Below are 13,150 nucleotides of genomic sequence, written 5' to 3' on the forward strand. Positions count from 1 at the left end.
ATTGTGCAATGACAACACTCCTGATAAAATTTAACAATGTGCTATTGGAAAAGTATATCCATGTTTGGAAAATCTACTCCAAATTAACAATTTATGGGCCTATGTACAGGTAGTACAGGTAAACTCACAACCATTCATTTAATGACTGTTCAAAGTTACAACAGCATTGAAAAAAAAAGACTTACAACCAGTACTCACATTTGTAATCATTGCAGCTTCCCAGAGTCATGTGATTAAAATCCAAGTGCTTGGCAATTTGCATGTATTTACGACAATTACAATGTCCCAGGATCATGTGATTGCCATTCATGGTCTTCCCAGACAGCTTCTGACAAGCAAAGTCAATGGGAGAAGCTGGATTTGTTCAACACCACATACCGTAATTCACTTAACTGAGTGATTCGCTTAGTCGGTGTGGCAAAAAAGATTGTAAAATAAGGAACAACTCACTTACCAACTCCTTTGCTTAACAATGGAAGTTCTGGTCCCAATTGTGGTTGCAGTCAAGCACTATCTGTAGAAGTAAATAAATTTTGATTTTGTAATTGTAATGGTGATTTCAATGGAGTCAAATGATAGAATATCTTTTTCTAAAATTTTACACACTTTTCCTGACCTAAACATAATCTCTCCTTACTTCTTTGGCAATCTAATAGGAGACTATAGTGAGTATGTTCTTACAAACATTTAATTGGTTTAATTTATATCTGTTGAATAGATTTATCCGCAATGAATACCTAATTTTCACATAGGATACCTTCCTACTTTTCGCATTGGATTAGTTTTTCATGATTGATTATGCTACAATCTAAAGGAATTTTGCCTCTTTCTACAAAAATGTCACCTAGACAGCCAGACTGATAATGGCAATTTCTCTAGGATTCTAATAGTAAGAGCAGTTGGTCATTTATTTTTAGAATCCAATTCTACTATCAATATGGCACTAGATTTAGGGGAAATCTGTGCTACATGAATGTAATACAACTTTTTATACCACAGTAAACTTCAAAAATGTAATTTCAAAATAGTAATCTACATTGCTTTTCTATATTGGCTTTGAAGTTCTGCCTTAAAGAAATATAAAATTTGTATGCTCATGTTTACATTTCAGTACAATTCAGAAAAAGAAATATCATTTCAAAGAAACAATTTTGTTTCATCATGCTAGTTAGATTAAAAGAATAAATCCAATAGATTTGTGGTTTAAATTTCATAGTAAATTTAGAAATAAAAACTTTTTGCTCTTCTACTATTACTAGACAATTGTGATAACAAAAGTGGTATTTTAAAATATTATAATAAACTGTCACACTCGCAAATAATGCCATTCTTTTGTATTGGATGGAAGTGAAATTTATTTCATCTGAATGTCATCTGAGTGGAGATATGCATATGACTTGGGAAGGACAAATTGGTATACCTCTAAAAACTGGTATGCTGTTTGAAAATTAAATTGGTATAAGATTTAGCTGTAGCCTTGGCTAGTTCAGGAATTGCAGCTTTTCCTAGAAAAAAATTGATTCACTTCAATAGCATCCTTGATGAAATCCTTGATTAGCATAAATTGTTTTAGATCTCAGTACACTTAAGTCAGAACGAAGGCGGCGTAGTTCTAAATTGTCTAAGCTTAAAATTTCAAGTCTGGTGGCGTAAGGTATTTTGTTATGAGCAGAAGAGTGGAGGATTCTTCTTGTGAAATACCGCTGGATTTGCTCAGTTGTATTAATATCCGATATGTAATGAGGTTCCAGACAGATGAGCTGTATTCAAGAATTGGTCTAGCAAATGTTTTGTATGCTCTGGTTATCAGTACAATATTACCAGAGAAGAAGCTATGCAAAATTAGGTTAACATTTCTTAATGCCTTTTTGGCTATGTTATTACTGTGAGCTCTGGCACGTAGATAATTAGATATGAGTACTTCAAGGTCCTTGACAGAGTAAGGGAAAGTGTACAAGGTCATGTCCACCCAGCTTGTATTTTGTGTTCTGTTTTTTTTTTTTGCCAATGTGTAAGACAGAGCATTTGTTAGTTGAGATTTGAAGTTGCCAATTGTTTGACCATTCTGACACATAGTCAAGGTCTTTTTGAAGGATAGCCACATTGTCGGTGGTGTTAAATACCGTTTTTTTCGGCGTATAAACACTCTGAACTATAAGACGCATCTAGCTTTTGGGGAGAAAACAAGGGGAAAATATCTGCCTCTACTTCCCAGCAATTTGCCTTCTTGCAACAAACAGCAAACAGTACAGACAATATATAATGTGTTACATTTCAGACTATACTTGTACAGATGCTGTTAAAATTGATGTGCTTTCTGGAAGTATAATTATTCTCTGCTATTTAAAAGAAGATAAAATAGCCCTGGGCCTCTTCAGATCAAGCATTTATTTTAAAAATCTTCTTCATTTTGTTAAGCTGTCTGGAACAATAATAAAGCAGTCTTTAGAAAATATGTCTAGTAATTTGAACATTTTATAGGCATTTATAGTTATTGACTTACCTCCTTGCAGCAAACAGCCTGATTAGCACAATAAAAAAAATCTGCCTCTGCCTCCCAGCAATTTGCCTTGTGGAGCAAACAGCAAGTTTCACTTTCAATTTCAGTATGGGCCTCCCGATCATCAGTTGTTTCAGGCTGTAGGGATTGCTATATAACCTATTGCAGTCTCTGCAAGTCCCATTTTCCATGTTTGCTGCAAGGAGGTAAATTGCTGGGAGCAAAGGCCAAAAGGTTGGGACTGGTGGGTGAGTGGGGCTATATTCAGTGTATTAGATGCACCCAAAGTTTCACCCTCTTTAGGGGAGAAAAAGGTGCGTCTTATACTCCGAAAAATATGGTAGTTTTGTATTATCAGCAAAGATAACCCAGTTACTTATAATATGATCGCAAAGGTCATTTATGTAAAGTATAAAGAGTGTTGGTCCTAAAATGCTACCTTGGGGGACAGCACTGTTAACAGGTGCAGAATTTGATATGACACACTCTATTTTGATCACTTGTTGCCTGTTTGACAGGAACACAGAATGCAGGGATTCAGAGATGCCATAATATTTTTGTTTTAGAAGTAGTTTGTCGTGTACAACTGAATCAGGCATAAATATATGAGGGCGTAAATATATGAGTGAAATATTTTATTTTTTTTAATTTTCTGTAATCTTTAAAATATTATAATACTGTGGTCTATAACTTAAAGGACAAATATATGTTTCTATTTTCATGAAAAGCATAATACCTGATAGTGTGTTAGGCTCTTCATGATGGTTAGTTATCCTTAACTATCTCAGAAAAGCTAAACAGGTAGAATCTAGATAATACACTGGTGAAAGACCGCAAAGAGACATTTCGGATATTGCCTTGGTTAGAGAGTTAACAGAAAAAAAATCCCTCCTAGTAAGTGGCATTAGCAAAATTACAAGGGCCTTCCCAAAAGTTGCCAAGAGTTTTTATAAATCTCATTTATAGGCTATCCAATGCAAAATTACCTTGAGTCAATATTACTCAATGGGAACCTGACTCTTACCTTTATAAGTGTAAGTTTACCTTGCTTTATTGGATTCATTCTGCAATTGATTGCTTTCATTCAACAATTCATTTAATACAAAGATATTCATTGTTATAGATTGGTGCGAGTCTTTAAAACAGCAAAATTTCTTCCCATCAGAATTGCAGTTAACCGAAATCGTTTCTGCTCTTACTTGCGCTGGCTGTTACTGTTTTCATAGGGTCAAAACATCCATCAATATTTTATCCAACTCTCTTACTCAAATAAAAAGAATTCACTTTTAATCCTAGAAACAAAGTTGTCTGGTGAAGAATGAGCTTTCAGCTTCGGTGAAACTATCCTGCTCAACATAATGAAGAATGCCAATAAAAGTCATGAAGTTTTTTACTACATGTTTTGTCTGCCATGCTTATCATGTGCATTATAAATCTATAGAAAAAATGAACAGAATGGTTTTCCTTTATATAAAACTTAAGACAAGGAAAATGTGCTTAAAAGTAGGGTTTTAAAAATATACAAGTACATTTGACAATGCATTTGGTTTATAAAAAGCGATATTACAACAAAATTCTTTTTTCTACTTATTCAGTGCCTTTCTTTAAGGAAATTTTACTCTATGAAAAGTTTTCAGGAAACTATTAAATGCCAAGTCCTGGAAATCTATTGTCACTATTCCAATCTACAGAGAGAAGAAAAATTCAGTATATTGTTTTAGCTACAAAAAATAGTGTCAAGAATGTATATTCCAAAGTTAAACCATGGGTATTATGCTGTGCACATTGCAGTGAAGTTCCAGGTTTTACCCTTAATTATAAATATTCATTGTTCTTTGCTTATAGTGCAGAAAACCCAATAACTAATTTATCCTTTTATTTGACTGTATTTTTCTGTAGCTCTGCTTACTGTACTCCAGGTTGTTATTTGTCAGAAGCTGAGCAGGGTCTCTTACCTGATCAGTACTTAAGATGGGTGAACTTCAAAGAGCATCAGTTGCATCAGTAAGTGGTGTTGATGGCTCAGTAGAGGGTAGAATTTCCCTCAACTCAGTCTTAACCGATGTTTTGGTATAGCATTGACAAACAATATCCTGGATGTCCATTGCAAATTTCTTTTCTGCTCTGAGGATATTAAAGCCCTTTCATCTTCTGGCCCTGAAATATTATACATTTCATATTATTCAAAGTGAGAGTGGTTACGTCTAATAATTATTAAGCACTGTCCTTTTAAAATCCATTGTATTGTAAATTGGCTAGTAACATATGTCAGACATCCTTGAGGAAATTGCACATTATGCCAAGGAGTTTAATTTCTGCAGGACATGGAAGTGCTTTGAAATCCCGTGCAGATGAAAGGTGCCAAGTGAATATAAATTAAATTCATCCAATTCATTTCATTCATAAAAAACAATGAGTTTTCTTTTCATGAAGTGTTGCAATTAGTATTTTTGTTAGCTTTACAAAGCCAAAAGGAGATATATAACAGTAATTACCATTAAGGAAAATATTTCAGACAAGGTATAAGGAGTAATTTAAAATATGGTACCATTCACTTTAAAATATAATCAGAATGTTTGGGACTTTTATTGAATCAGGTTTTCAAAAGAAATGACTAAGGGGTCTCTTAATTATTCCTTTTAAGCGTTTTGAATTGTACTAAGCCATATTTAAGTACTTTGGTCTGATAAAATTTGTCCTTGAAAGTTTGAAAAAAAGATCTTTTAGGTCAATGAACATAAGCATACATATATTTATTGTGACAGTATAATATAAAAAGTACTTTCTTTTATATCCTAATGACAGATCAGGTAGTTTAGCTTGCTTTTTGTCAAGCATATTTATGCTTGTTCAAGATGCCTTTTTCACTGGAAACAAGTCTTTTTTTTCCAATTGGTGCTTTAAACAAAAAGCCTCAAAGCAACAGTATGCTTACAGTACGTTATATATAGAAGAACCATGGTGGCTCAGTGGTTAGAATGCAGGCTACTTTTGCCGGCTGCCAGGAGTTTGGCAGTTCAATTTTTACTGGCTCAAGGTTCACTCAGCCTTCCATCCTTCCAGGATTGGTAAAATGAGGAGCCAGATTAATGGGGGCAGTATGCTGATTCTGTAAATTGCTTAGAGAGGACTTAAAAGCACTGTGAAGCGGTACATAAGTGTTATTGCTATTTTTTAAAAAAATTAAGATTAAGGTTGGTAAAAGCTAATAAAAAAGATAAAGGCAGAGATAGTAGGTTAACACCTTAAAATCCATTTTTATATTAACTGTTAATTTTCTCAGCTGAGAAATCTAAGGGTCGACTTGAATTCCCAGATCAAAATGAGATAGGACAAAAATTGGCATTTTAAAACACCTCCCCAAAAATCTCATAATACAGATTTTCACACTTAAGGCAATAGGTTTTCATTCACAGTGGATTATTCTGAAAAATGTTGGGCTAGAAATGTTTTGGAGTGAAACATTTTGGCAAATCCCCGCCCACTACAAAAATTCAACTGCAGTCACATTTGTATAAAATACGATTTCACAATGAAATCATGTTCATATTGCTGGTTTTGATAATATATTTACATATATTTTTGTACATAATACTAACCATTTATATTACTCTGAAAACACAATTTATAACTTGCTATCCATATTTATTTGAAAATCTAATTGTAGTCATAAATAGATATACATGAGATTTAATCTTGTTTCTATATCCATAAATATCAAGACACTTTAGATTTAGATGGATTTAGAACAGTTCTCTAGAGCATATTTTTGGTGGATGAAAATGGTCAGCAAAAGAGAGATGTTTGATCCATAAAGATTCATGCTAAGAAAAGGAAGATAGAATCATGTATCTTTCATTAATAGAGTCAAACATCAACAATGGTCAGATTATTTTCATTTCACATAAATACAAATTGAATTCTTTGTTTTCTATTAATGATATTAATAATCTATTTTCAATTATTAAATTAAATTGTAGAATAATATTTTTTAGTGGTAGAATTTTAGTGTTTTCTCAAAATGGAATTTGAATGCAATCAGATGATCTTTGTGCTTGCAATGTGCATAGCTTATACTAGACAACTGTAATCCCTAAATAGAAGGTAATGCTTGAAATATAACCGTATAGGTAAATAGATAGATTTAATCAATTAGATTAATTTTCATAATGTGCTGATATTCAAATATTTTTCTTCTGTTAGTATCTCCTTTTCTATTTGCTGTCAGCTTTGTAATTAACTGACTTCATTTGTGTAATTTTATTGCAAGGTGTAATTTATTTTATTGCTTGATGTTCTTCATTCTCAGTGGAAATATTTCTGTTTATTATATAGTTTATTTGATCATATTCATTAACTTGTATAAGAAAGATCCTGCTAGAAACAAAAAAAGCAACAAGAGGGACATTGTTTTTTCTTTTATTTATTTTTTTGTTATACAGAAAGGCCATCATCTCAGTATATTGGCAATGATCTTGAAAGTCAAGACAATACCACGTGGTCAGAAATCACAGATGAAGAGTTTGAACTCACCCAGTTCCTTGGCATGGAAATAGATGCAAAAAATGAAGAGCTAATTCTAAATATCAATAGCCGAGTTCAAGCAGCATTTGAAATACTTCTTCAAACAATAAATGAAACTGCTAATCAGGTAACATTGTTTAATTATAACCTTGAAAGAATGTCTGAGCGGAAAAGAAAAAAAAATGAAATTTCTTAATTTCCTTAATGTCTTTAATTTCATTTAAAAAAAAGAATTTCTGAGGGTAGTTTATTGCACAGATTTTTACTATGATTACAAATTAGTTTCTTTTAGCCCCATATTGTGACATCATGATGTTAAATATTAATTAAATATTATTTCAATCAATGTTTATATAGAATCGAAGCTGCATTTCTTTTTCAGATATTTTATTTATAATGTATTTCCATTTTAAAAGTTTGAAACCCAAGTTTGAAAGGCCTTTTGTTAGGCTATTAGTATGTTTCAAGGTGTTTGGTGTTTGTTCAGTTGGAAAAGATAGTTTCCCAAAAGCTGGAATGTATAGAAACACAAATGTAGTATCCAACAAGATAAATTATCTGATTTTTTTTTAAAGATCCTGCTGCAATTGCTGCTGGGATCCTAGGAAAAAGCACAGCTATTTCAAAAATTATAGACCCATATTGTGGTTAATGCTCTCATTATTCGAAAGCATTTTCTATAAAATACTGAAACGTTTTTATTCTACTTACTTCTCATCAACAACTTGATGTTTAGAATAATAGAAAAGGCACGTTTCAAGATACAATCCAAAATTTCTGTATTAAATATATTTTCCTCTTGTTGAGCAGGATAACATTTATAATTGAAAAGAAAATGGTGTTTGAAAAGAGTAATGAACCTCTAATAAATATAATTTTTAAATGGGTATTATTTAAGTTTGAAGCAAAAAAATGTTCTCTGTGAGAACATATATATATGTTTGCAGTAATTACAGTGGACCTCCCTTCTCCTCCCCCTACTCCCCAAAAGTATTATATGGTGGATCGGGAACACTTTTTTACTTTATATGCACAATTATGTTCCAAGAAAACTATATTATCTCTATCAAGTTCCATTCTGACAATTCAGTATCTTAATATCTCTACTGTCTTCCAAGTCAGCAAGCAAAGATTGTCAGTCAATGGTTGACCATTAAGGTCATATTTTGTGATTCCTTTATCACAAGATGTACTATGTAAGGATTATTTTGCTGTTGTTTATCTTCCACTATGTCACACATTCCAAAGGAAATATTATATGGATAATGTGTTATGACATAAAATTCTAAAAACAGATCAAATTTATAGCAAGTAACTCATTTACTTTCTACAAGCAATATTTTTGCTAGATGCACAAAACTCACATGGAATAAATAAATTTTGTAGGGTCTGTTTAGAATCTATTGAATCTATTTATCTGTGCAGTTCAAGAATCCAGATTCAAAGTATATCAGATGGCTGTCTGATCTCTGCTTAAACACAATGAGTGAAAAGAAATCTACCATCTCTCTTGGAATTTGTTTCATGTTGAATTGCCCTTATTGTTAGAAATACTTTGGTAAAGTTGAGTTGGAAACTATAATGTCAGTGCATTATTCCTTATCTGGCATTCTGCAATGATAAGCAATAGATCTTGACTACCTTTGGGTGTCATCTAGATATTGGGGAGTACTGTTACCTCTTCAGTCTTCTCTTTATTAATTTATGTCAATTTTAGTTTAAATAAAATAAAATAAAATTAGTTTAAGTATGACATACTAAGTAGAAACTATTTATTTACTGGGTGTGACTTTTTAAAAAAGCAATTAAGCAATGGATCAGGCAGTCATAAAGCTTTTTAATTCCTTCAAACATTCATTTATGAACTCTGACCTGGCTTTTGAATCTTGTTGAACAAGGTTTGATGTGGGTGTGTTAATTCAAATTCCAAATCCCTGTGTACCTGCAGTAAAGTAATTTAGCCACTCCTACAGTACTGTTCTGACCTTTTCCTCCCATTGAGACACAGCTTTTGCTTTGTACAGAGAAGCTTATCTGATTTCAGAGCAGCTTTTTCTACACTTAAGGAAAAAAAAGATTAAATAGTATCTTAATTTAGTCTTAACTTCAATGGAGTATTGACAAGTGCTGCAGGATTTTTTTTAATGGTTTGGCTGCAAATATACCATAGTACCAATTATGAAGATAGTCTTTTGTGTTGATGAATGATTTCTTTGGTTTTCCTTTTATTTAATGCCCTTTTCTATTTGGTTCCATGAGAGGAAATGTCAATTCTGTGAGGTCTGCAAACATTGTTTGTTTGTTTGTTTTCAACTGAATGTTTACCTGGAACTTCCTGGTGTTTTTGGATTGCTCATCTGAGTGTGAATTTATAATTCCTTGCTCTCTGCAACAGACAGATAGTTGTTGAACTACATTGTCATTTCACCCAGAACAGTTAAAGCTATTTAATCAAGGGAAGTTATTTCATGAAAAAGAACTGCACGAAATGGATTCCTACCGTGCATACTGGGCATCAAATATCTGTAGTAGTCTAAGGTCTGAAAAAATTCAAGAAGAAAATACTTTAGAAGTCGAATCTCGTGTGCCTTTGCCTTATCCTTTTCCTTTTACTGACCAATTGGATGATAATAATTCTGTGGTTCTCAATACATCACTTTTTTATGTAAAGCACAAGAAAAATGGACATAGATTAAGAATAGTTTCAAAAATTTCTTTGCCTACACCCCCTTATTCAGTAAGTATGACAAAATAGAGAATTTTTTTCTTTTCTTTTACGTGATTACTGTAAATGTGTGTTATCTAATAATATTTTCTGTCTGGTATAATTTTGCAGAAGTACCTAATCAGATTTCTCTCAAATTGTTGATTTATCCATTGTAAAGAATTCCTGATATAATGTCTTCAAGAAAGCTACTAATTTTAGTGCTGGCCACTTTAACTCTTTTATATAAGCTTTATGTAACTGAATTAAAGCTGATTAAACTAATAATTAACTACCAGAATTAATTTTAAAGATTCAATATTCACAAGTTTTTGAATGCAAAAGAACATTTCTACAACACAGTATTATTATAGTTGACAATGGAAAATCTATTAAAAAGTGAGGATCAATGCATATTCACCATTTTTAACTGGTGAATGTAGATTTTAAATATTTATATTTACATATTATGCATTTACATTCTTAGTATATAGCACGTTAAGTGTATTAGTACACTTCTTAATAATAATGTAAACTTTCATTTTACCCATTCGAATAGAAGAAAATAAGTTTAACATTGTTTAATGTGTACATTAGCATGTGTTTTAATGGTATCAGTTGAACTATGGTGCATCTACCTAAATTGAATTTTAAATTTGTAAATTATAAAAACTTAAATTGTTTTTAAATAAATTATATAAAAATAAGCCAATCTTTAGTTTGATTTCTGATATACTGTGCTGACAGTGATGAGCTGAAACCTGTAACTGTATATTGTAAAGGGAAAATGTAACCACCAGTTTTACTGATTTCATTTTAAGTACAGATCTTAGGAATTTGTTTCATGTCTTTAGATCATGTCTTCATTGTTAACATGTAGTTGTATTAATTATTATTTAAATATTGATTGACAGTCACTATATTAATATTCCTCTTGGATAAATTCCCAGTTTATTCAAGACATATCCGGCAGTCTGTTAGTCACAAATGTTGAATGATATAGGTATTCATCATTAACTATACTAAGAAAAACATAGGTGTACTGTTTTATTTCTGGAAAGTAAATAAATGTATGTTCTGTCATTTTGTAGTTTGAGTAGCAGGGGAAATGCCTGTAGTTTCACATTCTTGCTAGATTCATCTGCTCATCAGATGTAAAGAAAAGGATCACATTTTTAAGGAGGTTGATATCATATATTAATCTAACAAATATTATAGATAACTGAGTTTGGAGAGGCAGAATTTTAGACATTTGCAGGAAGTGAACTATTGATGTTTGATTTATGGTTTAAGAAATAAAAGTATTATACCATTTCATGACATATCATTTTAAGACTATTAATTAAATAGATCCAAGTTCAAAACAGTGAGTGGAAAATATAGAATATGAATAATAATTATTCAAAGAAGCTTTAGATTCTGAAATACACTGATCATAACTTTTTTAAAATTAAGATTAATTAATCAAAGTTGTTAAAAAAATTGAGTCCTACATATAGTATTCTTTCAATCCTACATATAGTATTCTCTGATCAATGAAGAAGCACAAAACTATCAAAATGTGGAATTATTCAGGACCTGAAATTAATTTGAACTATTCAGGTCATACATTTAATGAAAAATACTATGGGTAGTCCATGCTGAAGTTTATATTAATAACTCAAGTTTTTTTTTAGTGTAAACTGGACAGGCTCAAGATCCGGTATTTGACGGATACGGTCATATGGCAAAGTTATTCATTGTACAAATATTTGTTTATCTTGTTATCCATAATGTATGAGGGCAATCAACTTCTCATTTCAAGTTAATTTCCCAAACTTGACATTGTTCTTATGTAGGATTTTTTAAAATGTACACTAAAAATTGCACCATTTAAATTATGTTTTAGCTTGAACATGCAAAAGCTACACAAACAGAATTGATGCAAGAATCCTTTAAATGGGAACATGAAGCTACTGAATTAACCAAATGTCAGGAAGAATTGCAAGAAAGGTTTGATGAAGAGGTCAGAGCTAGAGAGCAGATAGCAGTGGAACTTAGCACAGCGGAGAGTAAGTAATTGATTTGTTTGTGCTTTAAATAATTATAAATTGTTACTTCTCCCCAGTCCAAAATTATAAAGCAGCTAGTTTACCTATATACATTTTCAGGCAGTTATAGATAGTTTATGCTTTTTTTTACAGTTGAAAATAGAAGATTACAAATGAGTAGAAAATTGATTAAATCACAAAGAAAGAAAAGCAACCATCATTCAAGAGAGAATATATATAGATATGATAATAGAATATTATAAAGAGGAAGTAGAGGATGTTTGTTCATAAGTTGTAATTTCTTTAGCATACTGTACCCTAATAGAAGTTCTAGATTTATTAGATCAGCATATTTATTTATTTAAATGTTTATTACTGACTATCTCACAAAATATGACCCTGGATGATTAACATGGATTGAAAAGAACTTAAGATGAATAAATACTAAGAAATCCACAAAACACAATATCACAATATTGTACCACAATATGTGACACAAAACATAATATACTATGGCACAATACACAATATCCTATGAACAAATACCAAAAATACAAGCTCTTAAACCAGTTTTCCAGATACGTTCATCCAACATGCTATCTCAATGATCAGAGAAAAACTGAATTTATAAAGCTTTATAAAGCTCAGCAGGGTATATCTAACTGAATCTTGGGAACAGTCTGCTGTTCCAAAAGACTGATATTCTAGAGAAATGCTTCCTGGCTTCCATTATTTGGCATTGGAAGAGCCATGGTGGCGCAGTGGTTAGAGTGCAGTACTGCAGGCTACTTCTGCTGATCACTGGCTGCCAGCAGTTTGGCAGTTCGGATCTCACCGACTCAGGGTTGACTCAGCCCTGCATCCTTTTGAGGTTGGTAAAATGAGGACCCAGATTGCTCGGGGCAATATGCTGATTCTGTAAACCACTTAGAAAGGGCTGTAAAGCACTGCGAAGTGGTATATAAGTCTGCTATTGCTATTGCACCATGAACCACTTGAGAGAAAATAACCACCTTCCGTTGCAGCCAGAAATCTATAGGAAGTCAGTGCTAATATGAGTGTACTATGGTAATACCCATAAAAACCCACACTGCCAAATTCCGGATCCATTGTAACTCCCAGATAATTGTCAAGACCAATACTATGTAAAGCATTTTACAATCCCAAGCAGAAAGAAATCCAACATATAAGTGACCATTAGCATGTAACTCAGCATATGACTTAGATTTTTAACCTTTAAAATGCATTTCTTTGACATATAATATACTATTGCTGATTGGGTATTTCTTTTTAAGAACCATTTAGGGTAACAAATGCATTTAAGTTTTTGTATTCAGGCTTATTTTCTTTAACTATTTTTCAAACAATAGTTAAGTATAAACAGACACATAT

General features: G+C 31.9%; 1 protein-coding gene across 1 annotated transcript in view; it reads left to right on the forward strand.

The window, feature by feature from the left end:
- The window catches only part of AKAP9 (A-kinase anchoring protein 9), a 100,589-nt gene that overhangs the window by 52,944 nt on the left and 34,495 nt on the right, over window positions 1–13,150 (forward strand). The window contains exons 21-22 of the mRNA XM_081971472.1: window positions 6,943–7,151; window positions 11,617–11,779. Of these exons, the coding sequence (XP_081827598.1) occupies window positions 6,943–7,151; window positions 11,617–11,779 (372 nt within the window). The remainder of the gene's footprint in view (window positions 1–6,942; window positions 7,152–11,616; window positions 11,780–13,150) is intronic.

The sequence above is a fragment of the Natrix helvetica genome (genome assembly GCF_964273705.1).
Source record: "Natrix helvetica genome assembly, chromosome: Z".
NCBI lineage: Eukaryota > Metazoa > Chordata > Lepidosauria > Squamata > Natricidae > Natrix > Natrix helvetica.